This window comes from Athalia rosae, chromosome 6, assembly GCF_917208135.1.
Source record: "Athalia rosae chromosome 6, iyAthRosa1.1, whole genome shotgun sequence".
Classification (NCBI taxonomy): domain Eukaryota; kingdom Metazoa; phylum Arthropoda; class Insecta; order Hymenoptera; family Athaliidae; genus Athalia; species Athalia rosae.
This window is the reverse complement of record NC_064031.1, coordinates 17,710,221-17,732,815: the sequence shown is the minus strand read 5'-3', so window position 1 is coordinate 17,732,815 and position 22,595 is coordinate 17,710,221. Positions and strand designations below refer to the sequence as shown.

The following is a 22,595-nucleotide window of genomic DNA, read 5'->3' as shown; positions in this document are numbered from 1 at the left end:
CGTGAGATTAACACGATGACTGGGCTCACAGACGTTTCCCGTTCTTTTTGGGACAAACCGAAATCTACGAGTCTTGCGATCTGAATATCTGTCGTAACCAGTGGCGAATTATAAATGAACGTTGAACCCGGGCGTCTACAAGACATTACAGAAGTACAGAATCGACTCATTATCAGTTGTGTAAACAAATCAGCGTCTTGTCAAACCTACGTAACGTACGTACTACGTACGTGAATTTCAAACGCATTTTTGCATTCAAATGACAACATTGGACTACTAATTACAATTTACGGTGGTGAGCATTGTCTTTTGTTTGTCCATACTCTCATGTTGACGGTATTTCGTGGTATTCCAAAAGTTGTCACACTATCGTGCATGTATACATAAAATCATCTTTCATTCTATAAAAATTGTTCACCGAGTCAACGATTTCAATCGCTCTCTTTTTATTCGAGTGGTAAAGTCATACATGATCACGAATGCTTGCCCTGTGCTGCCTCGTATAATCCTTGATTTCTAAAATGAATGAATCTAACGACAACGTAACGTATCAAGTAGAGCCTGGATTGGAGTTGACTACAACCTGGAAAATCAATAACAAAGCATGTTTGATTATTTTCATTACTGTTTCTACGCTATCACTCGCCAAGCGACGGGAATAATTATTTTATGTAGCCACTCAGCCCTGTAAATTGCCGAGTAATATTTTGTAAAAGTTTTCCTACTAGTCTTTTCTTTTGATTGTATGTACGTACAATATACACGTAAAGATAGGTGTGGAAAGTTTAATCAGACCTTGCAGTTAGCCATGACGCGAAAATTCATTGAAACATTAATTCGTTCTTTTACTACGCAATCATATTGCAAATTGAGGAAACGTCGTCCATGGTTATCTGTAAACATTTTTTTATACAAAGTTTCTTTCCAATATAGAGAGAACGTCGACCCTACAGAAGACTATTTCAGTGACCCAAGACATGCTTAGAATTAAGGAGGACCTACTAAGCGATATGATAGAACAGGATGGAAGAGATGAATTTCACAGTGCTTCAAACACTAATACAATCGATGTTAGAGCCTGCTACAAACCCAGCGAACGAGTGAGAATTTTCCTCCTATGCAATCAAATAGACAGTATGCTGAAAATCAAAACTTTTTCACAAATAATTTGTCAGATTCTTATTTTAGAGCATTGCATGTTTTGATAAAAAATGGAAAGGATGTAATAACCCCGGTAGTAAGGGAATTTGAAATCTGAAGAGGAGCGAGATTCTAAATCGCCCTGTTGTTCAAAATTATTGCAAGATTTTTTATTCTCACCCTGATTGCTTTACTGCATGTGACTGTCATATTATAGTAGGTAGGTTAGTCATAACTAAGAATAAAACCGCACAGCTTCAGTCTTTGTTCGAGATGCATACGTTATTTCATCAAACAATACAATGCTCGAGGTGTATGAATTACTATGATCATGAATTTTAGCAAGGACTTGCAAAGCAAAAAATAACAAAGTGGAATTTATGAATTTAATTAACTACATCCACTGATATATATACTAACACTGCAGCGCAGATAACATACTTTTTCGGACAGTATAACATTTCTCAATGGATAAATTTAATTCTCGAATTGTACTCCGCACTAATCTAGGGATCGCAGGCCGAAAGAGTCGTTACATTCTGCAGCGGTAACGTTTGTCTATTTGCGGTTGACTTTAAATTTGGAGGTTTTGAGGTCCCCGGGATTTGGCACGCTTACAGATCCTAAAAAACTGTATAGTATCATTCTAGACTTTCTGCAATTTACGGTTCAAGTGTTATGTTAATTAGATACAGGCAGGGCGGGGGATTCAATTCGTACGTTTTTTTTTTAAGTTTACTGTTTTCCAACCGTTCGATTTGCTAACGAGTAATTTTTATATTTTCATACATTACGCATAGTTTTTGTCTGACAAATTTTCCCCATCGTTCATCAATGAAAAATACACGAGGCATCTAATAACCCCTTATCGTGTACGTCGTTGTACTTACAATTAGACTAAATTCATCCGGTTGAACGCTCGGTTAAATTAGAATATCCATGTATAGGATACACCGTACACCTACACTACATATAGCTATCCGATTTGTACAAACACTGTATGACAACAAAATGGATTGATAACAACACGATGTAAGAATATCAAACATTGTTTGCAGTAACGAAAATCTACGTCCGATACTTCTAATCCACATATTTCGTTGATAATACCTCGTAATTATTAATTACCGATACAAAGCTACGTCAGTCTGCAATAAAATTTTATATCTTAAAGAGTATATAAATCTCAAATTATTACGAAACCATGAAAATTAACCGATTCTGTAGGTATTCGTTACCCGCAGCAGATTTCCTAAATTCAACGCTAATGCGAAAAAGGCGATAGAAATTCTGTTGTGAACTTCCCATGTAGGAAATGAGTTCTAATCTCCCCACCCTCGTATTTCGCGTCTGATAGATACACACGTGTACAATCCACCGCTACAAATAATTGTTAGTATGGATGTCCTGATCGAGTTCCCCGAGGAGTTACCTCTTTCGTAACGAAATCAACGTTCGATCGAATTCAGTAAGGATCGGGTACTCGGCGTGAAAAGTGGTTCGTAAAAATCTCTTTCTACTTAGAAATTGCCGGTGTGTGTATGAGCATTTTAACTCCTGTCGCTGAAAAACAGATTATACAACAAACGAGTATTGAAAATAAATAATAAGCAGATCGATGTTACACCCTCTGATAGAAATATATCAGAGGGTTTAACATGTATGTGAGACTGGTCAAAAAAAGGTTTTTTTTTTTTCTTTGAATAAATGTATCTAAAAAATCAAACAATCTATGGTAAAAAAACCATTTTGACTAGAATCAAAATGGGAAAAGAAAAAAAAATTGTCACTTTTATGAAAAATATCAATTGTTCTCAACGTTCAACAATTTGATTTTGTGCTCTGACGTTCCATAACTTTTGTTCTATCGAGTTTAGGCGAAAAACTAGAGATACCAATTTTGTAGAAAATTAAATTTCCTAAAGATGGTAAAAACAAAAATTCTAAAAAAAATTTTTCGTGTATACTTATTCTGAAAATTAGAAGTGATTTTTTTTCAATGTATTTCAAATGGGAAGGGGGACCTCCCTATGCGCCAGCTCAATTTTTGAGATATGTAGGGACGATTGCGGGAGGATTTTTTTTGGTGTTAAAGAAACTTTTACAATACTTAAGATATGAGCTCTCAATATTAACATTAAGTATCCTCCCAAAACGTGAGAAGATTCCCCATTTAAATAACATGTAAATTTGAATTTTTTTAAATAATTTTCTATAACTCTACGGCATTTTATGATATCATATCCATTTCGTTCGAAATTAATGGAGAATTGAACGATGTTCGAAAGTGTTTAGCACAGCATAATTACAACTTACACTGGCGAGATGGTACAGGTCATTAAAGTTGATTTTCACCCGAAATATCTGCTTCGTTATCATGCAATTATTCTCTCATTGAGTACTTCTTCTGATATTGTAAAAAATTTCGAAACATACACATCTTCATGTATCATTCTATTCCAAGAACTGCGGTACAAAAACTTTGATTTTCCTGAAGATCGAAAGATTTAATAGCTCGATGGAAGATCGGTTTTATCATGTATCGGATCAAAAGTTTATTTTGTAGATTTATAGGATATGTATGCCTTTTAAAAATTTCGTTTGATATTCTCGTTTCCGTTTTCAACATATCACATTTTACAAAGAGAGCATAACTTCAGACGATCGTAGCGGTCAAAATTTGTATTGGGACTTCGCGTATACATTTTTTTCTACCCTCCGCAACCAACGTATCACCACCTGTGGTATCACTTTTTTCTCTCTAATCTAAAGACCAAAGGCATGAACCTATTTTACTATTCACACTTTCACTTTCGCCGCGTTTTGGCTTTAATACCCGTCTGTATGGTAATTACTTGGCTGTTGGTTAAAATCACCAGAAATTAATGATATACTATAATGCAGTTAGTCGACTATCATTTTATCTACACGTACTTACGTACATACTTACGTACATACGTAATTTATATTTTCATACATAATTATAATTGAGCGTTGCGTATTGTTGCTGCTGCTGCTTCCACTATGATTACTATAATTATGATTATATATTATATATTATGTATTATTGCAATATTATCATTATTTTTGCTGTTGTTCTTTGTTATTTTGTATAAGTTATGATTTTATGAGTCTGTAGCGATTTTTTGTAGCGGTGTGTTTCCTTTTTTCTGTTTCATGCAGTAAAGAGAAAAAATTTGAGAGAGTTAAAAAGCATTGAGTCGATGTTGCATGGACCCCATCATTCGTGGCCTCGCTGCTCTCGCACATAATCCTTCTGTGCTCTTCGGTACAAATGAATGATCGAATAATCTCCTTAGCCATTGTTACACTACATTAAAGTGTCGTCAATTTGTCTAATATGACCAACGACAATCAGGTAAGTGCCCCACGTTCGTAGTTCGTTTGCAAGAAACTCTCTAGGATCGGTTCATCTATATATCATTCAACTGTGATATCATTCTCGCGATTAGGACCATTGTTGTAGGAGGAAATTTTTGTTTTTCAGCCTACTTCTTTCTCTTTATTTTTCGAGCATGACCAAGAATTAGAAAGTACGAATATTCCAGTTTAGCTTTTTGTCAAATTCATGTATGCGCTATCATTTACGACTCTCAATCAGCTTGAATGTATAGCTTAATCCGATACTGTACCTACCTGTGCCTAAATTCATTCTTGAGATGTAGCATCTCATTGTCAATAGAAACTACAAGTACGTTTATTTTGCAGATCTGGTTTCGAGGGGTGCGAAGTAGTAAATTTCGACATGTGTATGGAGTGCCTGCTAAAAGAGAAAAATGTTACGACAACGTGAAGATAACTAAAAACGCCCACGATTCACAATTTTGCGCAGTAAATCCAAAATTTTTGGCCATTGTGACGGAGGTTGCAGGTGGTGGTGCCTTTCTCGTTTTGCCGCTTGACAGCGTAAGAAATTTGTTTCATTTTCAACCTAACATCTGTTGATTCTTGTGAATTTCGTGAAAAATGCTCGGTCAATTATTTCTTCTGTACAAAGTGAAAAATTCTTTCCATCTATGCTCAATCCATGCGAAATATGACCAGTATTTACTTATTTATATAGTTATATGTATACTGTGTAAATATTAAGGTAGTTTATTTTTTGATTTGAAAGTTATTTTATTACAAATATATGTATATTTTTCTTATTTAATGTACAGACTGGTCGATTGGATTTTAATGCCAACAGAGTGACCGGTCATACAGGACCAGTATTAGACATAAAATGGAATCCATTTAATGACAATATGATAGCTTCATGCTCCGATGATTGTACGGTAAGTGTATCATGTAAAAAGCCCTATAACGCAACCACTTGATTCTACAAATTCCACATGTTTGATATCGTTCGAATGTGGGAGGTGTTCAATATCAAATCACTTTAATTCATGAGTTCATGTACTAATCACGTTAATTAACGCATCTATGTCAGAAGGCACCACTGTCATCAGAGTCAAAAACTATCATCCCTATATTCTGGAATTGTGACGAGCTTCTCGCGTAATCGATCTTTGGGTATTTTTGTTTAGTGTAAAGCATATTTTTGTATTATATTTCACAGATTAAATTGTGGCACATACCTGATGGAGGCCTTTCCCGAAACTTGACCGAGTGGCTTGTCGAACTACAAGGTCACAAACGACGAGTGGCATATATCGAATGGCATCCAGTAGCTGAAAATATATTGTTCAGCGCTGGATTTGATCACCTCATTATCGTGTGGGATATAAACAGCGGTGAAGCTGTAAGCATCATAGACAGACATTCAGATGTTATATACAGCATGTCTCTAAACCGAGATGGAAGTCTACTCGCTACCACTTGTAAAGATAAAAAACTGCGTGTTTTCGAACCAAGATCTGGGATCGTTGTTTCAGTTAGTACATCCTGCTTTCCGTAGTTTCTAATTTTGTATGTTATCTTTGCAGGTAATTGTTCGTATTGATTATGTGAATATTAATTTAAATGTTGTAATTGGATTTTTCATTATTTTAGGAAGGCGTATGTCATGCTGGAACAAAAGCAAGTAAAGTGGTATTTCTCGGTGGTTCTGGCCGCCTACTGACGACTGGTTTTAGCAGACACTCAGATAGGCAATATGCCGTTTGGAGTCAGCATGATTTGTCCAGTCCTTTGACTTGCGAGACGATCGACTCTTCAAGTGGTGTAGTTTTTCCATACTACGACCATGACACCAATATGATCTACCTTGCAGGAAAGGTGACGATTGTACTCAATCAATTTTTTTACTGAAGTAGAAAGGCATACTTCGTTACTCCTGTTCTCTGTCGAATGCATCAATAATAATCACAGTGAATATTATAGGGTGATGGCAACATTAGATATTATGAGGTAGTAAATGAAACGCCCTGGATACATTTCCTCAGCCAGTTTATATCTGGTAATCCTCAACGAGGACTAGGTGTGATGCCAAAGAGAGGAATCCTTACCAGCCAGTGTGAGGTTTTCAGGTTTTTTAAGTTACATGCAACTAGGGGAATGTGTGAACCCATTTCTATGATAGTTCCGCGAAAGGTAATGCATTTATTTCAAACTAATAATCTTTAGTTACATGTCCTATTTATATCAAATACTGATTCTTGTCAGGATGTGATCGATGACTTCATTTGCAGAGCGATCAGTTCCAAGAAGACTTATACCCGGACACAGTTAGTACCACGCCAGCTCTGACAGCAAAAGATTGGGTAAATGGCATGAACAGCCCTCCACATCTGATCTCGTTGAAAACAGGTAGATCAACTGAAAAGTTCCACAGTCAGTTCTGAATCAGGAATATGTTTTTATTTATTTATTTATTTTTTTTTTCCAACCAGAAGGTTTAAATCTGTTGAGTCATGTCCCAAAAAGAAATATGTTCGTAAAATGTGCAGTACAGACTCATGAGTAACATTTCTTCAATGAAGTAGACGTTGTTAACTTTTTCAAATAGGTGGTAGTATCACAACGCATAAACCTCGGTCTCACAAACAAAATCAAGGTCCTGCTGCCACCGATCTGAACACTAAGAAGAAGTTTGCATTTTTGTCGACTGAAACAGTACCGGATTACAGGCCGGTAGAGCTTCACGACATGTCCGAGAAGAGTCAAAAGACATCTAGCAATCTGACTACCAAGTTTCATCAGCTACAACAAAACTTTGGCAGCGTCACAACGCAGGTAAGAATCTACACACTTTTTTACTGCTACTATACATATTTCATGTAATTCATATGTGATTTTCGACAGTGATATACTTGTGACCTTACATGATTTTAATATCATTTAATATCAACTAATTTGGGAAAATTTAATTATTAGAACAGTGCAAGAATAATAAATAGCAATGAATGGTTGATCAAGAATTTTTAGATTTTCCTGAGTAATTCGAAAGCCTGGTCATCATTTACACGTGGCAGAGTCCTACTCAAATGTAATACGACCAATATTTTCCTAATTTTATTCCTTTCGGTTGACAGAAGAATCTGAAAATGCTGTTCATATTGACAATATTTTATTTTATCAACTTGTAACATATTATTGACTGCATTTCATGTCAATCAAACAAACATAAAATCATTGTGATTTCGGACCGAGTCAAATTAGGTGTGTGCACAGCTCATAAAAAATCACTTACTTACGATAACATAACTAAGCAAATTCAGTTTTTGTTGATATAAAATAAGAGCTACCCCTTCGACCGTTCGTATAACTCACCAACACTTTGCATGGACTATATCAAGACGACGAGATGTAGTACTGAATTCCATTAGCCTATGAACAAGTTTGGAAGTAGTTTCAATTATTACCAAAAGGTACGTTTGTATGATTTATTTTTTTCATTATCTTTCTCTTGTCATTTCTTGGTAAAGGTGATGGATTTCGTTTTCTGTGACACACACAGATTTGACTGGCTCTGATATGGTAACCAATCATTGGAAAATTATTATGCAAATACAAATGCTGTCCGTTTCTTGTCAAACTGTCTTTTATAAAACCCTGCTTAATCAGTTAAGAAATATTTCATTAAATATGAAAATAATATTCAAGATGCAATTTAACTACACTAATCTTTGCAGCTAGCATCTCATTATATAATAGAATGTATCATTTTAGAAGAATATTCTAACATCACCGTTAAGCGACAACAAAACACTCAGCACCGTAGAACCTCTTAACGAATCTGATTTGAGGATGGCTTACGTGCATCAAGGAGATGAGTTGAGATTATTGAGACGACAGTTGGCTAATAGTCAGTTACGGGTCAAGGAGTTAGAAGAACAAGTGTTGAAGCTCCAAAATCAATGAAAAGTGCATTTTACATTGGATAATGATCAAGAAGCAAAGTATTCTATTCCCAATCAAAGCTTCTCATCGAAAGGTTTTATGAATGTGTCCATTGCAATAGGATATAAACTACAAGAAATTCGACGTCTGCATCAGCGTAGTTAGGATACTTGGAATTATTGATTCATTAAGTTGTCACTCCTGTCTTCATGTCGGTTAAAAATTAATTCTTGTATCGTTCCCTTCAAATAAGTGAGATCTATATTACGAACGAAATCGCATTGTCAAAATTGAGTCGTCAACAGTATCTTTTCGATTCAATATCACAACTTTCCTATTGAATTTCTTGATACTTTCTATACACAGCTGAGTTCTTATCGAATCACAGACGTGGAGAAATTTATCGAATTAAAATGCAAAGGTACATATTCATGATTTTACCACTTGGATGTAATGTGGGTAGTTGTGATAGTATCTAATATAACTGATAGATAATTGCGCTAATATCTTGATGTACCTACCTAGATTCCAATGGACCACTGCAATACCGTAGATGGACAATTAACTTGAAATTGATGACTCTCTATGAATTAGAGCAAGTTAATGAATTTGTATTATCACATTTACAAATAGTTAATATCTAAAGACGCAAAATACCGTAATCGATTAGTACAAATTTTGAAAAACGGAAATGGCACTTAAACTAAAAATAGACAGCAGTATCTTAATCTGATTTTTCATATGCTATTCAGATGGATAATCAAAGCTCGTGTGCTATCGATGTTGTCAGTTTATTGATCTATTTATCGTGCCTTTGCCAAAAACTGAGCACTGCCTCCGGTAATTTTTTTTTATTCCTTTCATATGCATTTCTTAGGCCTAATTAGGAAATGCGTGTTTGTAGATAGAGAGGTAAAATATATGTCAAATTCTATAGAGTCAATTTCAGTCAGAGTTCGGATGCTCGTTTCAATTTGGATTGAATAACAAATGTCGATTACGATGGTACATCTTAAATCAAACGGTAAAAACAAAATTTTCGATTATTGGGTGATCGTTCATAATTTGTACGGTCAATGATTAAATTATGATTCAAAAAGTTTAAGCTCATTATAAACAATGTATGTTTGGGATTACATTTAAGAAAATCTGCATACATCAGAAATAATGATCAATCAGTGATTTATTCGAATCCTTGAATTTAAGATCGAGAAATTCAAACTGGAAATTTGCTTACCGAAAGCAGTCTGTAATAAATTCGCGCGGTGCACTCGTATCTCATGGGCAATTTGATTATCAGTCAGCTTGATACTTTGCCAGTTGGCAGAAGTGAATGTTCTGATTTTTTTTAGAGTACTCGTAGGCTTATTGTTTCCAACGTCAGGGCCCAGCGTGATTGGCATTGCATTAGTAAAAAGTGCAAATGAGGTAGTAAAAAAGAAGCGCATTGAAAGTAACATCAACTTTTTGATGTAAGGGTTGCTTCACACATATGCCAAAGACGTTGATGATTGTTTCGAGTAAATTGAGCATGCACAATAATTAGAAAGCACATGATCATATTGTTATGATAATTATGATGGCTCTGAACTTTGGCAGTTAGGTACAGAGCTACCTACTCTTTGTTATTATTATTATCATTGTTATTATCGTCATCGTAATCTTCATTATCAATGTATAAATGTTCAATATTTGTACGTGTAAGCGATATAAGCGAATAATTTTTCGGAATTTAACTTGTAGTCAATAAAGAAATCGGTTAATTGCAATTTTCGGTTTGCATACAGATGAAGATATAATACTGTGCAAATATACATATAATCTATACCTATACCTATGCATAATATCGTCGTTATCCCATTAATTACAACAATGAATAAAATAGTGATAAATACTACGTGGTTACGAAAGTCTTAGAAAATTGGTTTGTAACTACTTTCCAGCTTACACGATATCTGACGGCCTCTCGATTTGGTCTCAGAAAAAATATCATTACGTGCACGAAATGATATATTAATAAGTCGGGTATCAAACAAGTCATCATTGCTTACACAGAACAGTCTTTTTTTTTAATTGAATTAGATTAGATTAGTGAACAATCTCACGCAGGCTTGAATGTTACAGGCTCAGTTTTAGGGCTCTTCCAATTCATTTCATTTGCTTTAAAATCAGAGGGATATGTCTCAGGAGGACAGAGCGACTACTGTCAGCGAGTGAAGTTTAGAGCACTCCGTTTGGAAGTTTGTAGCTACAAAGAAAAAAATGATAGAGCAGGAATTCAAAACAGGTTTAAAAGCTTGGAGTATTTTGTGTTTGAAGACTCATTTTCGAATTTCGAACAAAAAAACACCGACATTTATGACCACCGACAGGTCGAAAAATGTGGTTTTTTCAGAGTTAACCGAAGTAGGTCAACTTTGGAGCATCACCACTCGTTCGAAAAATATTCGAAAAAATTCAGAGATATTCCCGAAAGATTTCTCGAAAAGATCCCGTTGGAAAATTTCTAAAATATTGAAATACATGGCGCCGAAGTACAAAGAGACGATCTCGGGAACAGTTCAAGCAAAACTGATCTACCGTGGGCTGAAAATTTACAGGAAAATCTACAATTTCTAATGCCGTAAACGGAAAATTGCTTGTATTTCTGAATTTTCGTTAATCGTCATTAACGTTTTAGGAAATTAAAGACGTTGCGGTGCGGGAAGATGTCAGACTGTAGTGACGCTGTAGCGGCTGGGTCACCCACTTAACGCCTTCAATTTCTTAAAACGTCGGTGTGTTTTCTTCTCAAAATTCGAATATGAGTCATCAGACGCAAAATATTTCAAGCTAATAAATTACATTGCATCGATATATGTGGATGGATACAATTTGGCTTAGAAAACATTGAAATACATTTCATCTTCTGCATAATTTTTCTTTTCTTTTCACATAATCTTCAACGATTATGTTGATATTAAAATTAAATGACTACCGTTCTAGTAATCGATGTGAAAAAATATCTAATATTTTGTGAAATTCTGTTTTCTATACGGGCTTAAATGTTACGGCAGATACACCTGTATGTATTTTCAATTGCCACGTAGTAATCCTCATTTAATGAGGAAAAAAAAACACTTATGTGTCCTACTAGATAGTAAGATGTACCTAATATACATTTGTGCAGGGAAGCTTTGCTGCCTTGATGGTAATCGGACGGAATTGTTTCGGTGTGATCCATGACAAGTTCGATTGTCCTTTCGGACTATTCAAAAATCTTGTTGAAAGTTGGAGTAGAATATACAACGCGTTTTCTATCTCTTGAATACAATTGTATATCCGATTATCAAACTGGGTGTAACCAGCGATAATGCGGTCGGTAATGTGGCTGATGCGGGATTACACCCGTCGCCGCTACAAGTGTAGACGCAGGTTCGATACTCCAACTGGTCGCCCGACTGACTAACGTAATTGCAGTAATTTCCCACGTACAGCGAAGAACAGTATCTTTTGGTACCTATCCCTCCTGTCAACAAAGAAGAATAAATTTTATATTCAGCGATTGGAAATGCCGGGTAGATGCGGTGCAGCAGAATAGGCCCATAGTTTAAGAAAACTTGAAAAATTTTCAAAATGGCCCATCAAGAATAGAAATTGCACAACAGTTTCTGATGCTCGGCAACCATGTTGCCCTCCTCTAATCCCTTTAGCAATTTGGTCGTTGAAAAAATCCACCCCATTGAACAAACAACAAATAGACAAATCAACTCATGCATGTGCAGCATTGTGTATACCTATGCCAATACGCTAATTGAGTCAATTTATTGGATTGGCACAGATGTTCGTACAACACATACGTAAACTGTCAACTTCAGATGCCACACGGGTATACCGTAAACGTGCTACATTTTATTTCCACCTCGCAATGTGCTGTTTCTTTCTAATAAATTCTGATGATACAATGATACGATGATATACTATGAGATAGAATTAGCTGTACGTTAGTAAGTTTTTTAAAAGATGTTAAAATCCAGTTAATTAGCGTAGTTAGTTAATTGTAAAACCAGCGTATACATATGTATAGATTGAAATGCGTGCGATACTTTGATTTACCCTCAAATCTTCCGACGTGCTTTATGCAGTACTGAGCACCGTATACGTTATCGCATGGCTCCGGTTTAATGTCGATGTCACTTTGCAGATACTCATTGCACTGAAATGGATTGTCAGAATCCGTACCCAGGCATTGATAACAATCGATCGCACTCGCTAAATATAAATAAACAAATGAATAATAAAATAAACAACAACTGTAGAAAGGAAAACTAGTGGGCTTACAACGCTGTATTACCTGCTTGTATCATAGGTATATTGAACATGTAATCTGCATAGGTGGATTCGTACTTGGCATTGGTATTTGCATTAAAATATCGTACGAAAAAAACGAATTTTTGTCAATGAACGTTTGTCAAGTTGACGGTAAAACTTTGTCCAGTAGACGAAATTTCTATAAAATTACAGACTCTTGTTACGTGATATTACCGTTTCTTGTGTTTTATTGTTAAATATTTTGATTAAGTTCTGCGAATGCAACAAAACATAATTCCGATGTTCGTTCACCCAATGAATACAACGAATCGATTCTAAAAAACCTGAAAAACGATCGATTTTATCAAACGATCAATAACGAATTCTATCTACAGTGAGAAAGTTTGAATCAGATGCAAATCTCTCGTTGCACACGAATTTCCTACACAATTGTCAATGAGTGGGAGGGTAACTTGTACGAGTGACGAACGATACGAAACTGTACATTCATTGTTCATGATCCGTTCATTTTTAACTCATATACGTACAGGGGAACTCCGAGAGTAATATATCTTGCAACGATCGTACAGAGGCCAGAATTGGGTATGTAACGCTACATACATGCATACTCGATGTTCATAACGATTTATCGTTGCCGATCCATATACATATATGTACTACTTTAAGTTTTCATCCCGCTCCATGAAAATTATGTTGAAAACGCGCGTTAACATAATTGACTAAAAATCAGTCGATCGACAACCATTTTTTGCTCCTGTTATGCCATTCGTAGAAGTTTTTTGCAAATTAAAGACTCAATATTTCATTATGGATCGAATTTCAATCTGATATATCTATTAACAGCGAGCAAGCATGTTGCGTGAGAGATCACTCGCTAAAAATGTTTGTTGCAGTATAATCGAATTCCGAGGTTTACAAAAGTTCAAGGGCCCCACCCTCATGGGATTCATTAGACGTTACGTTTCATTTGTATACGATGGTAAATCAGACGCATTGTGAGATATTGTAGAATACGGAGATAAATAGGACAGGTAAGAAGCACAACCGTACTCACCGGATTCAAGGTACGCCAAAAGAAGCGCAACGATTATCAATAATGATCCGTCTCTTCGATTACATGCCATCTTGTTTGAAATTTATTTTCCTTTCACTTAGAACCGTGGCTGACCGCAGCTCGAACAGCAATCGCCACTGAATTGCGTTGCTAATGACACATAGACACTCTATGTATACACCTGGCTGCTACGTTGCGTTTACGATCACCTGTAGTACTGTAAAACCTGACCGACCCTTGCCGCCTCCTATCGCCTGACCAAAGCGCCTATAACCGAAGCTTGGCTCGAACTGAAGCGGCCAGCGACGATCTACAGTTTCATTTGTTTGTATGTAGGCGCCAATGTGAGCAATTAAAGTGGGAGTTCGACAGAGATCAGTGGAGTTCGCCACCTCAACCTTAACCAATCACGAGTCAGTAGATCTTGGAGAAGCACTGTGTGTCCTACCATTAGCTGCTGATTATACGTATCAAATGCTGATTATACATACTTATATTTTGTATTTTAATGCTGTTAATTGTTATTCATACAAATAAAATTTATTCATGTTTCTAAGATCTATATAATAATGATTTGATAGCTGAGAAAACTACGGCGTAATCTATCATGCACGAGAGAATTCTGTTCTGAAATGATTCAATTGCGGAAAGTTTCCCCTCTTTTGTCAAATTTCCCTCATGCATTAGTCATTGCATCACTTTTTAGCATGTAACAGGATGAATTTACAGCTGCTCGTTGCAGATTGTACAATAGATTTGTAATAGAAATTTTATTACCACGTTGTTACAATTAATTTGTGTTTCTGAGTGTGATTGAAGTTCTGCATTCTAAAGCAAACTTGGGTCAGAGTCTCGATAAATTCATAATACATCAAGACATATTAATATTGTAAAAACTAAAGATTTATATCAAGATCAAATGTTTCAGAAATCAGCTCAATAATAATTAAAATAGGATCTTTTAGTTTGCCAACACTCTCATTCTGTGAGTCCACTGCTATCTTCATTCCCAGACAATTTGGAAATGAGTAAAGAATTCTTACCTTTCAATTTCAGCTTGGAAGACTTCTTTGATTTTATTTGCTCGATTTTAATAAAAGGCTTCCGCACTCTGCCAAATATATTCTTGTTATTCTGTTTATTGCACAAAAAAAATGCCCTTGATGATACTGTAGGCACCACCTTTCCAGGTAATGTTGATTTTGAGGATTCCCCAATTTCTGGACGAGTTTTTGCAAACTTTTTTGAGGGGATAGCCTTTGGACGTTCAGATTTGTGTTTAAGAACGAGTGATTTTTCACTAATCATTTGATGTTTGAAATTATTCAATGTTAACTGGCGGTTCGAGCGCTTGTGCGTTGACAATTTAGGTAGTACAGTCGATCTGATATTAGCTACGTTTGATGTAATGCTTGGAATATGATCGACAGATTTCAACAATTTCTTTCTTACAGCAATTGCAGATGGCAACCTCGCACCGGACGACAAATTATCATCTTCGATCTTACATCCGTCTTGATTTTTCAACATTCTGTTACTGCTAACCGGTCTGGTTTTTCTACTACATGCAATCCTTTTAAAATTTGTATAAATCAAAGAGGCTCGTCGTATCCTATTTGTTTTAACTGCCAGGATTATACCACTTTTCACTGAAGTACTACAATCTTCGGTAGAAGAATTCATCTTTGATTCATTTGTATCCAGAGTGCGTTGATTTGTAGCATCCACTCCACCTGAACCCTATAGAAAGAGCAGTAACAGAAATTGCATATGGATAAACGCCGGATAGGCATACACATCAATATTGAAAATGTGCCCACTAGTACATGAATAGCTCAACAATGCTAGAGCACTATCTCCTCTAACAGCAATATCAATCTGGGAACAATAGATGAAAATGTATGTGCAACTGTTCACAGAGCATGATTATTTCTCTCCATGCCAGAAATAGCCAAAAACTGATCAAACAATGGTCATTTATTTCAACAGTGCTTAAAATTTATCATGAAGGTATTACTTGTGTTTGTTTAGTGATTGAACTGACTGTAAAATCTTTGGAGAACAAGCAGGCGATTATGGCGTTTGCATATGACTAATTGTAAGTATACATATAAATGCACAAAGAAAAAAAAATAAAATAAGAATTTTACCGAACGACACCATCACCATTTTTGTTGTCTCAAAAATGATCTCTTACAATGGAACAATTCGATGAATTGCAACTCGATAAAACCGTAAGATACACGACGGATACACGAAGATATACGCCTACTAGGAATGAATAAAAATAAAGCTGATAATCGCGTACTAATAAAGTGTTGATTTATTTACACAAATGTATATATAAATCAGTACAATAACGAAGAGTATGCATGAGTTATTAAAAAGAAAGCATCGTTTTATATTTTTATCAGTCTTAGAAAGAAATCTCATTCCAATAGAGGTAGAAGAAATAAGTTTCTCAAATTTAAAGCTCGGAAAATTGTAAGTAACGAAACTATCAAATTTAAAAATTTGGCCAACGGTTTTATTATATTCTGAAGTATGGTGTCGCACGATTGAACTCTAGGTTCACGTTGCTATAGCGAATAAATATGTTATTCCATGCCACATATTTTAAAAGTTAAAAAATCAACAAATTGAACCAACTGTTGATTTACTGAATACAGCTTCGCCTGCAATATATTCAAAGTTTCGAAAAAATCATTTTCGAGCTGCTTAGAATAAGTTCATACTAACGATCAGATAAAAGTCGATGTTTTGAGCCGTTATGATTTGTAAGGTTGATAATTTAGATTAGGCTCGTATGGCTTACTAGGCTCATGGTAATGAGAGTGGAATTAATTCTTGTTACAATCTAATGAGATTTTTCAATTGATACGAGTGCTTTCATCTCTATTACTCATGAACGAGGATGACCGACTTACTCATTTTCAAATTGGCTAAAGATTTGATTGATTCAATTGTGGGTACCATTTGTCCGAAAATTACTTTGGCTTTGTGACAAATTCAACATTTGATATATTCAAAATATGAATTACGAGCCACAATTTTTTGACCGCGATAAGCCTCCGTCATACAGCGACATTTACGATTGCTGCGTTACAGTAATATGCAGATATTTCTAAGCAAACATAATTATGATGAATATTAAGAGAAATGCTTCTCTCATTCTCTTTGATAACTAATTTTTCAATACTTTCTGACCAAAGGAAACATTTTTCAACCTTCTTTCCACTTGGTTAACTGTCATATATTTTATCGTAAAATGCTTAATTTTTAATTCATTTTTTATGACGTATTCGTATTCAAAAATCAATGTATTAACAAAGTAACTACCTGAATTAATTGTATTGGGTATTATTCATTCAGTTATAAGTTGTATAATTTATCCTCAAATTGTACCCTGAATTCTCGATTTTATAAAATAACAAATCAACATACGACACAAAATGTGTATACATCGATTGATGAAGAAGAAAAATCGGAAAAAGTACTTCTCATAGATATGACTGATTAATGAGAGAATAGCATATTCATCATTGCCGATATATTATAGAGGAGACAAACCTACAAAAAACGACATTAGTACAAATATCGATTAAAAAACTTCCTGTTCGAAAACTATATCAACATTTCTAAAGTCAACAAACAAGAATTGACACGTATTTTTTGCTGGGATTAATATGCGCTCGGTAAACGAAAATTTAAGCACTTTGAATTTTCAGAGCGAAACATAACGTACCGTTATCACTGCTCAGCTTACTAGATAAAGTAAAGTCGTTCGATTTTAAGTATCAAGGTTCAGCTTTTAATTTTCGGTTTGAGAAATACCACTTATGTCAACCCCCATGAATAAACTGAAATATGACAATGTTCAAGGATTTAATTCTGCATTATATTGTTTTCCGGAAGACCAGCTACTCAGTACTTGGAAATGCAGTCACACATTTCAAAATATACCTGTGTAATGCCACTGATGGAAGTAACGTAAAATATTTAATATCAATGATATTATTAAAGAGTGATCAACGTCTTTTCGCTTCCTTACTCTGACTTGACAAACAAATGAAATGAACTGTTAGGACAGTATACATTGCCTTATTTCAGTGTCTATATTTCCACTTTGGCCATTTGGATTAGAATTTACCTTACTCAATGGTCGATTGAACGATGAAGCGAGGTTCACGTACGTTAACTTTAAATATGATCGTACACCCCTCAGTGAACGATATTGGCTGTTTGGGAGGCGGCTATTGGGATTATTTGTTGTAAGATCTAGAATCGACGGCCCTAATGCAGCTCCAACCTACAGAACAAGATTTGCTGAGTTAGAGTAACCTGGTGCCCCAATGTTGAAGTTGAACATTTCAAGGATGTACAGATGTCCATCGGTTGGAACAAAGCCTCTTTGTGTGCAATATTGTAACATTATAAAAAATACAGTCAATAGATATCTCAGAATCTATGCATACGTTTCATAACAAACAAGGTATGCACTCACCTCTTCAAAAACAGTAGGTGTATACTTTGGTGGGACAAACATGTGGCTTTGTGTTTTGTTTACTCCATCCCGTACTCTAGCTGGCATCGAGTTTACCATTCTACCGGAATTGTAATTACACTCCAAAGTGTAACTCCGCACCAGGCCAGTTAACTTATAAACTGCCACTCTACCAGACCCCTCACGTGACATACCGTCACGTTTATCACTGAACGAGATAAAGCATATTTATTTATAATTTAGGTGCATTAGGATTTTCCGATGACGGGCCATGTAACATTATAGGTTTGGCATGAATCAGCGTGTAAACTGTGAAGATATTGATTCGTCTACAATAATAGATTATCAATTTACTTACATCAAATACATATTCCTTTCTGCAAAGTTACAAGAAGTGAAATGAAAGTTTGGATTATTGAGAGACATCAACTTTGGAAGGAGCATACACATAACAGTATCTTCCGCATTGTCAAAATGATTTCCATACATAAATACTCCTTTCTTTGAAGCATGACCATGTAAATCGATGTATAAATAGAGTCCAGAGTTCTCAGGATCTATTGGGAATTGTCCAATGGCTAGCGCGGTACATGTTTTCTTATTACATTCGTTTTCTGAATTTTGCAATTTTGCTTTTGAGTTTTCAACAAACTGTTCTTTGCCTCCTTTAAAACGTAATATTTCAATTATCTAGCAGACCAAACACTAATAATAGTACATTGAACTGAATTGTGAGTACGGATTGGTATCTAGAAGGATATTATGTATATGAATAACATTCACCATGCAGTATGTGCCCTGGAGCTCCCTCTGCCAGCTCACATACCGTTCGAGATTCTGTCCCATCCCTGCCTTTTTCATCCAAGGTCATCAGTGTCACCTGATACATAGCATAGAAATAACGGATCATCTACATCTTCGTGGTACGCGTATAATATGATTTTCAAACCCTTTTACTTTTACCCTGTTTTTTCAAGAGTCTAATATCAGGCTTTGGAAATTACCTGCTGCAGTAGTCTGTTGGTTGTATCACGAATAACATTAGTCAGAGATCCAGTAGGTCCAATCACATTGACTTTTCTTTCGCCAACTTCTAAATTAATGTTCAATGATTTCTCAGAAGGAATCTCGTCTGGCACTTGATAAAAGTGATGATGATACCTTGACCAAGTGAAAATGTCATAATTTTTCAAAGTCGATGAAAGAACACATGTAAGTTTTAGTGCAACTACAGCTATGCGGTTGGATAATTTTACTTTTATACGAACGATTACATACTGTTTCATGTGCTCTACTTTTCAGTAATAATACGAAATAATGCGATTTAGTAATTATTAACTTACAAAATGAGCACTCTGGCAGCATATATAGTTGGGTGATCGATGAAAGATGGATTGAGATAGACTCTGTTCAAATTGACCCCCCTTGTATCCATCCGATAATGTCCTCTGGCCACTCCATCGGGATTGAGCATTGGAATCATTTTGAAAACATAACTCCGACGTAGATTGATAGCTATAGGGTCTTCTCGATTTAGCAGAAAATTGAGAAATCCATTGAACACAAAACTGGATGGTGTCTCTCCCGGATGAACTCTGGCACTTATGAATATAATCTGCAAACAAATTAGAGCAATTAAATTTCATCAACCATCATCGTTACAATGTATTTTTAATAATACACTACAAGGAATATTTGTGGGCAGTCGAAAGATAAACAAGATTTTGAATATGGAATTTTATGGTATATAGAACAGAGCATTCCTTTTTGCCTCTGAATTTGAATGGTCTCTCTTCATCTTTTATTGGAAATAGTCGTTTCAGCTTTGCCTCCCTCTCGGTTGAAATGTTGTGATGAGAGCTTATCGTCAACAAGTCCAACCTCAAGCCCTCCAGAGACATTATAGCACATTCTCTATGATAATAAATATCGTCAGCAAGCGTAACATTTTTCTTCATCAATTTTGCATCTATTCGCTTCAAATAATTTTGCAAGTCCGTATATGAGAATGGATAGGTGAATGCAATATAACTAATAGCCTTGCTATTTTCTGGTGTACGAAATAAAAACGATAAGGTGAATTCGCTGCCCTTGTGATCAAGCTGGAAAAAACATATGTATTAATCCTTCAACTTTTTTTTTGCTAGGTGATTATTTCTAGAACCTGTTTCTTTGGTTTCAAATATAAATAAACGTGTTCATATTACGTTTTTTCAAAAATCCATTGACAATGAATGGATATATTTACAATAACTTGATTCTTAAAAATCTGGATGCTGAAAAATTCATTTAATCTTTTCAACAAGTAACTAGCTGTGACGATAAAAAAAGTCGTTAGGTTTGAAACAAAGCCAAACGTGGTATTGAGTAATTGCCTTAAAATCACTGTTATTATAATTACAGTAAAGGACGGCTTGTCTCGTATTCGTTCCCATTGCGAATGACCTGGTACAGTTTTATAAACAGGACACATTCCCTGGCTGAACATTTTCACTTGCTTGTTGAGATTAACCACATTTATTTTGACAATAGCATCTGGTGCTGGCGCTTTGACACCAAAGTAGAACCAAGTTCTATTGGTGTTCTGATAATCTGTACCATGGCAATCGTGTTTGGTCCATACATTGAACTCGTATTCTGGTATCTCGTCTGGCACAGTCCGACTAAATTTCCCATCATGTTCAAGACTTTCTGTAACAAAACAACCATAAATGAGACACTAATTTAGGAATAGTCAAATTTAGCATCCTAAAAAAATATCAGTTACCATTACGTGGAGATCCTTCGCACACCTTGAGCTGCTCTACTTTAGCCAAATTAGCCGAATCAAAGTGATTGTAGAATGTAAAGTTACCACATTTTATTCCCTCTGTTGTAGCTGCCATTATATGCTATCGGTTACATGATATTCTAAAATAGTCGTTAATTATTTATAATGTTAATAAACGAAAAAATAAAGAAACGGTGCAGGGATCTTAGCAAATATATCAGTCAAAATTTCATTTAATATCATCAAGTGACACAAGAAAAATGCTCTTTTCTATTGCCTATGCTATGTTGTAAGACGGACAATGGTTCAATAAAACGATATTAACGAAGTATATTATTAGCGATACTAAAAATAATTTTTCATGACAGGTTATCTCAATGTCAGAAAATATATCAGTAAATAAATAGTTTGTTTTAATACAATGTTGTTGTGGAATGCAATACTACAGCCGACTAACCTATACTTGTCTACTTTCACATTAACGATAAAGGATCATAAATACAGCTGGGCTATAAGTTTGAAATGAAAATAGTAGTAAAGAAAATGTCAACTTGAATTGTAATAGAGCTAAAGATCGATTCTGATTTATAAAGATAACTTAGGGAAAAATCATAGATGACATTTTAGAATCAAATCCCATGATGAGATAAACCGCAGTTCCCATTATGTTGAATAAACCGTAAAAAAGTTCAAAAAACGCAAGCCACTCAGTAGGGAGAATTTATAGTATAAATAATTAATTTGTGGCATGATTAGGAAATATGTCAATAAAGGATCCCTAGGAAATGTAATACGCAGGTGACATCTTTTGTGTGCTGCGAATCATTAACGCTTATTCTAGCAGAGAGAATATATTAATGATTTCATTTCCAAGTGTTTAACCCTTTGGCTACTGCTATACCTAACGCAAATGTCACTCGGTCGTCTATTGACGACAGCCGTAGTTAATACTGATGAAATTGATGCACTTTGACAGTTGATCGATCATATGATCTCTTATTTACATTTGTTACGTCAAGTTGGCATGCAGTGAATGAACAAACAAAAAACTGTGCCACAAATTCATGTGAAATTCACTCACCCTTTTGTATGGGATAAAGATGCCCCTATTCATCTTCAGAGTTTCAGAAGAACTAGAATAGCTCATCGCTCAAAGATAGGGTTGCACTTTTAACAAGGAAATGATAAGATATTATTATTTCTTCATATCAACGTCTTCCTGCTTCCTTCCACCATTTCCACAAAAATAGTACAAAAGTACCAATAGCTCTGTCAGACCAAAGAGGATGTGAAAGGAGTCACGGACCCTGAAGCGTGCGGTAATAAAAAGAACTATTTACGTTAGATTACCTGGTGTATTTTGCAAGTGTCGATTGAAAATTGTTGTCAGGATGAGAAATCATATGGCGTATAAATAATGAAAGAAAGGACGAAATGATGCAATTGTAATATATATTCCTACCGCTGAACGATCCTCTAATAGTATCATCGAATAGTAAATTGGCGAATCT

General features: G+C 35.3%; 3 protein-coding genes across 16 annotated transcripts; 1 reads left to right on the top strand and 2 right to left on the bottom strand.

Moving 5' to 3' along the window:
* The first annotated feature begins 8 nt into the window (after window positions 1-8).
* On the top strand, window positions 9-14,366 carry LOC105693226 (coronin-2B-like). 8 transcript variants are annotated; one of them, XR_007278890.1, is made up of 11 exons: window positions 155-295; window positions 934-1,100; window positions 4,870-5,067; window positions 5,322-5,438; window positions 5,723-6,037; window positions 6,157-6,381; window positions 6,487-6,696; window positions 6,795-6,912; window positions 7,112-7,338; window positions 13,650-13,787; window positions 13,912-14,366. XR_007278890.1 is itself a non-coding variant. In XM_020856484.3 (10 exons), exons 2-10 carry the CDS (start codon window positions 978-980, stop codon window positions 8,464-8,466), a joined length of 1,725 nt encoding a protein of 574 aa, XP_020712143.2. In that variant the 5' UTR covers window positions 9-295; window positions 934-977; the 3' UTR covers window positions 8,467-10,214. The 8 variants fall into 8 exon arrangements, 7 of the variants coding, with proteins under 7 accessions (XP_020712143.2, XP_012268437.2, XP_048512695.1 ...); XM_020856484.3 differs by lacking the exons at window positions 13,650-13,787; window positions 13,912-14,366 and adding an exon at window positions 8,275-10,214 and having other exon boundaries at window positions 9-295; XM_012413014.4 differs by lacking the exons at window positions 934-1,100; window positions 13,650-13,787; window positions 13,912-14,366 and adding exons at window positions 4,324-4,519; window positions 8,275-10,214 and having other exon boundaries at window positions 20-295.
* Window positions 6,686-13,950, bottom strand: LOC105693230 (U-scoloptoxin(05)-Sm1a). Of its 4 annotated transcripts, none has more exons than XR_007278893.1 (4): window positions 13,811-13,950; window positions 12,541-12,696; window positions 11,596-11,953; window positions 6,686-6,921 (listed from the first exon to the last, which is right to left on the bottom strand). XR_007278893.1 is itself a non-coding variant. In XM_048656747.1 (4 exons), exons 2-4 carry the CDS (start codon window positions 12,804-12,806, stop codon window positions 11,742-11,744), a joined length of 396 nt encoding a protein of 131 aa, XP_048512704.1. In that variant the 5' UTR covers window positions 12,807-12,934; window positions 13,811-13,949; the 3' UTR covers window positions 9,036-11,741. The 4 variants fall into 4 exon arrangements, 2 of the variants coding, with proteins under 2 accessions (XP_048512704.1, XP_012268447.1); XR_007278892.1 differs by lacking the exon at window positions 6,686-6,921 and adding an exon at window positions 9,036-10,693; XM_048656747.1 differs by lacking the exon at window positions 6,686-6,921 and adding an exon at window positions 12,779-12,934 and having other exon boundaries at window positions 9,036-11,953; window positions 13,811-13,949.
* Window positions 14,367-14,561: 195 nt separating the features above from the next.
* Window positions 14,562-22,385, bottom strand: LOC105693204 (cytosolic carboxypeptidase-like protein 5). Of its 4 annotated transcripts, none has more exons than XM_012412974.3 (11): window positions 22,166-22,318; window positions 21,082-21,224; window positions 20,716-21,005; window positions 20,078-20,416; window positions 19,658-19,929; window positions 19,319-19,475; window positions 19,098-19,194; window positions 18,673-18,979; window positions 18,315-18,522; window positions 17,961-18,119; window positions 14,562-15,550 (listed from the first exon to the last, which is right to left on the bottom strand). In XM_012412974.3, exons 2-11 carry the CDS (start codon window positions 21,197-21,199, stop codon window positions 14,789-14,791), a joined length of 2,709 nt encoding a protein of 902 aa, XP_012268397.2. In that variant the 5' UTR covers window positions 21,200-21,224; window positions 22,166-22,318; the 3' UTR covers window positions 14,562-14,788. The 4 variants fall into 4 exon arrangements, with proteins under 4 accessions (XP_012268397.2, XP_012268399.2, XP_048512675.1 ...); XM_012412976.3 differs by lacking the exon at window positions 22,166-22,318 and adding an exon at window positions 21,986-22,139; XM_048656718.1 differs by lacking the exon at window positions 21,082-21,224 and having other exon boundaries at window positions 20,913-21,005; window positions 22,166-22,385.
* Between the last annotated feature and the right edge of the window lie 210 nt (window positions 22,386-22,595).

Excerpts from the sequence above, each read along its gene's own strand:
- LOC105693230 (XM_012413024.3), bottom strand. The coding sequence starts at position 13,880 with ATGGCATGTAATCGAAGAGACGGATCATTATTGATAATCGTTGCGCTT. Across the intron at positions 12,697-13,810 it reads TTTGGCGTACCTTGAATCCG|CGAGTGCGATCGATTGTTAT; the intron begins GTGAGTACGGTT and ends ATTTATATTTAG. Across the intron at positions 11,954-12,540 it reads GCACGTCGGAAGATTTGAGG|GAGGGATAGGTACCAAAAGA; the intron begins GTAAATCAAAGT and ends CTTTGTTGACAG.
- LOC105693204 (XM_012412974.3), bottom strand. The coding sequence starts at position 21,199 with ATGGCAGCTACAACAGAGGGAATAAAATGTGGTAACTTTACATTCTAC. Across the intron at positions 21,006-21,081 it reads CGAAGGATCTCCACGTAATG|AAAGTCTTGAACATGATGGG; the intron begins GTAACTGATATT and ends GTTTTGTTACAG. Across the intron at positions 18,523-18,672 it reads GAAAGGAATATGTATTTGAT|TGATAAACGTGACGGTATGT; the intron begins GTAAGTAAATTG and ends TATCTCGTTCAG.
- LOC105693226 (XM_020856484.3), top strand. The coding sequence starts at position 978 with ATGCTTAGAATTAAGGAGGACCTACTAAGCGATATGATAGAACAGGAT. Across the intron at positions 5,068-5,321 it reads TCGTTTTGCCGCTTGACAGC|ACTGGTCGATTGGATTTTAA; the intron begins GTAAGAAATTTG and ends TTTAATGTACAG. Across the intron at positions 6,038-6,156 it reads GATCTGGGATCGTTGTTTCA|GAAGGCGTATGTCATGCTGG; the intron begins GTTAGTACATCC and ends TCATTATTTTAG.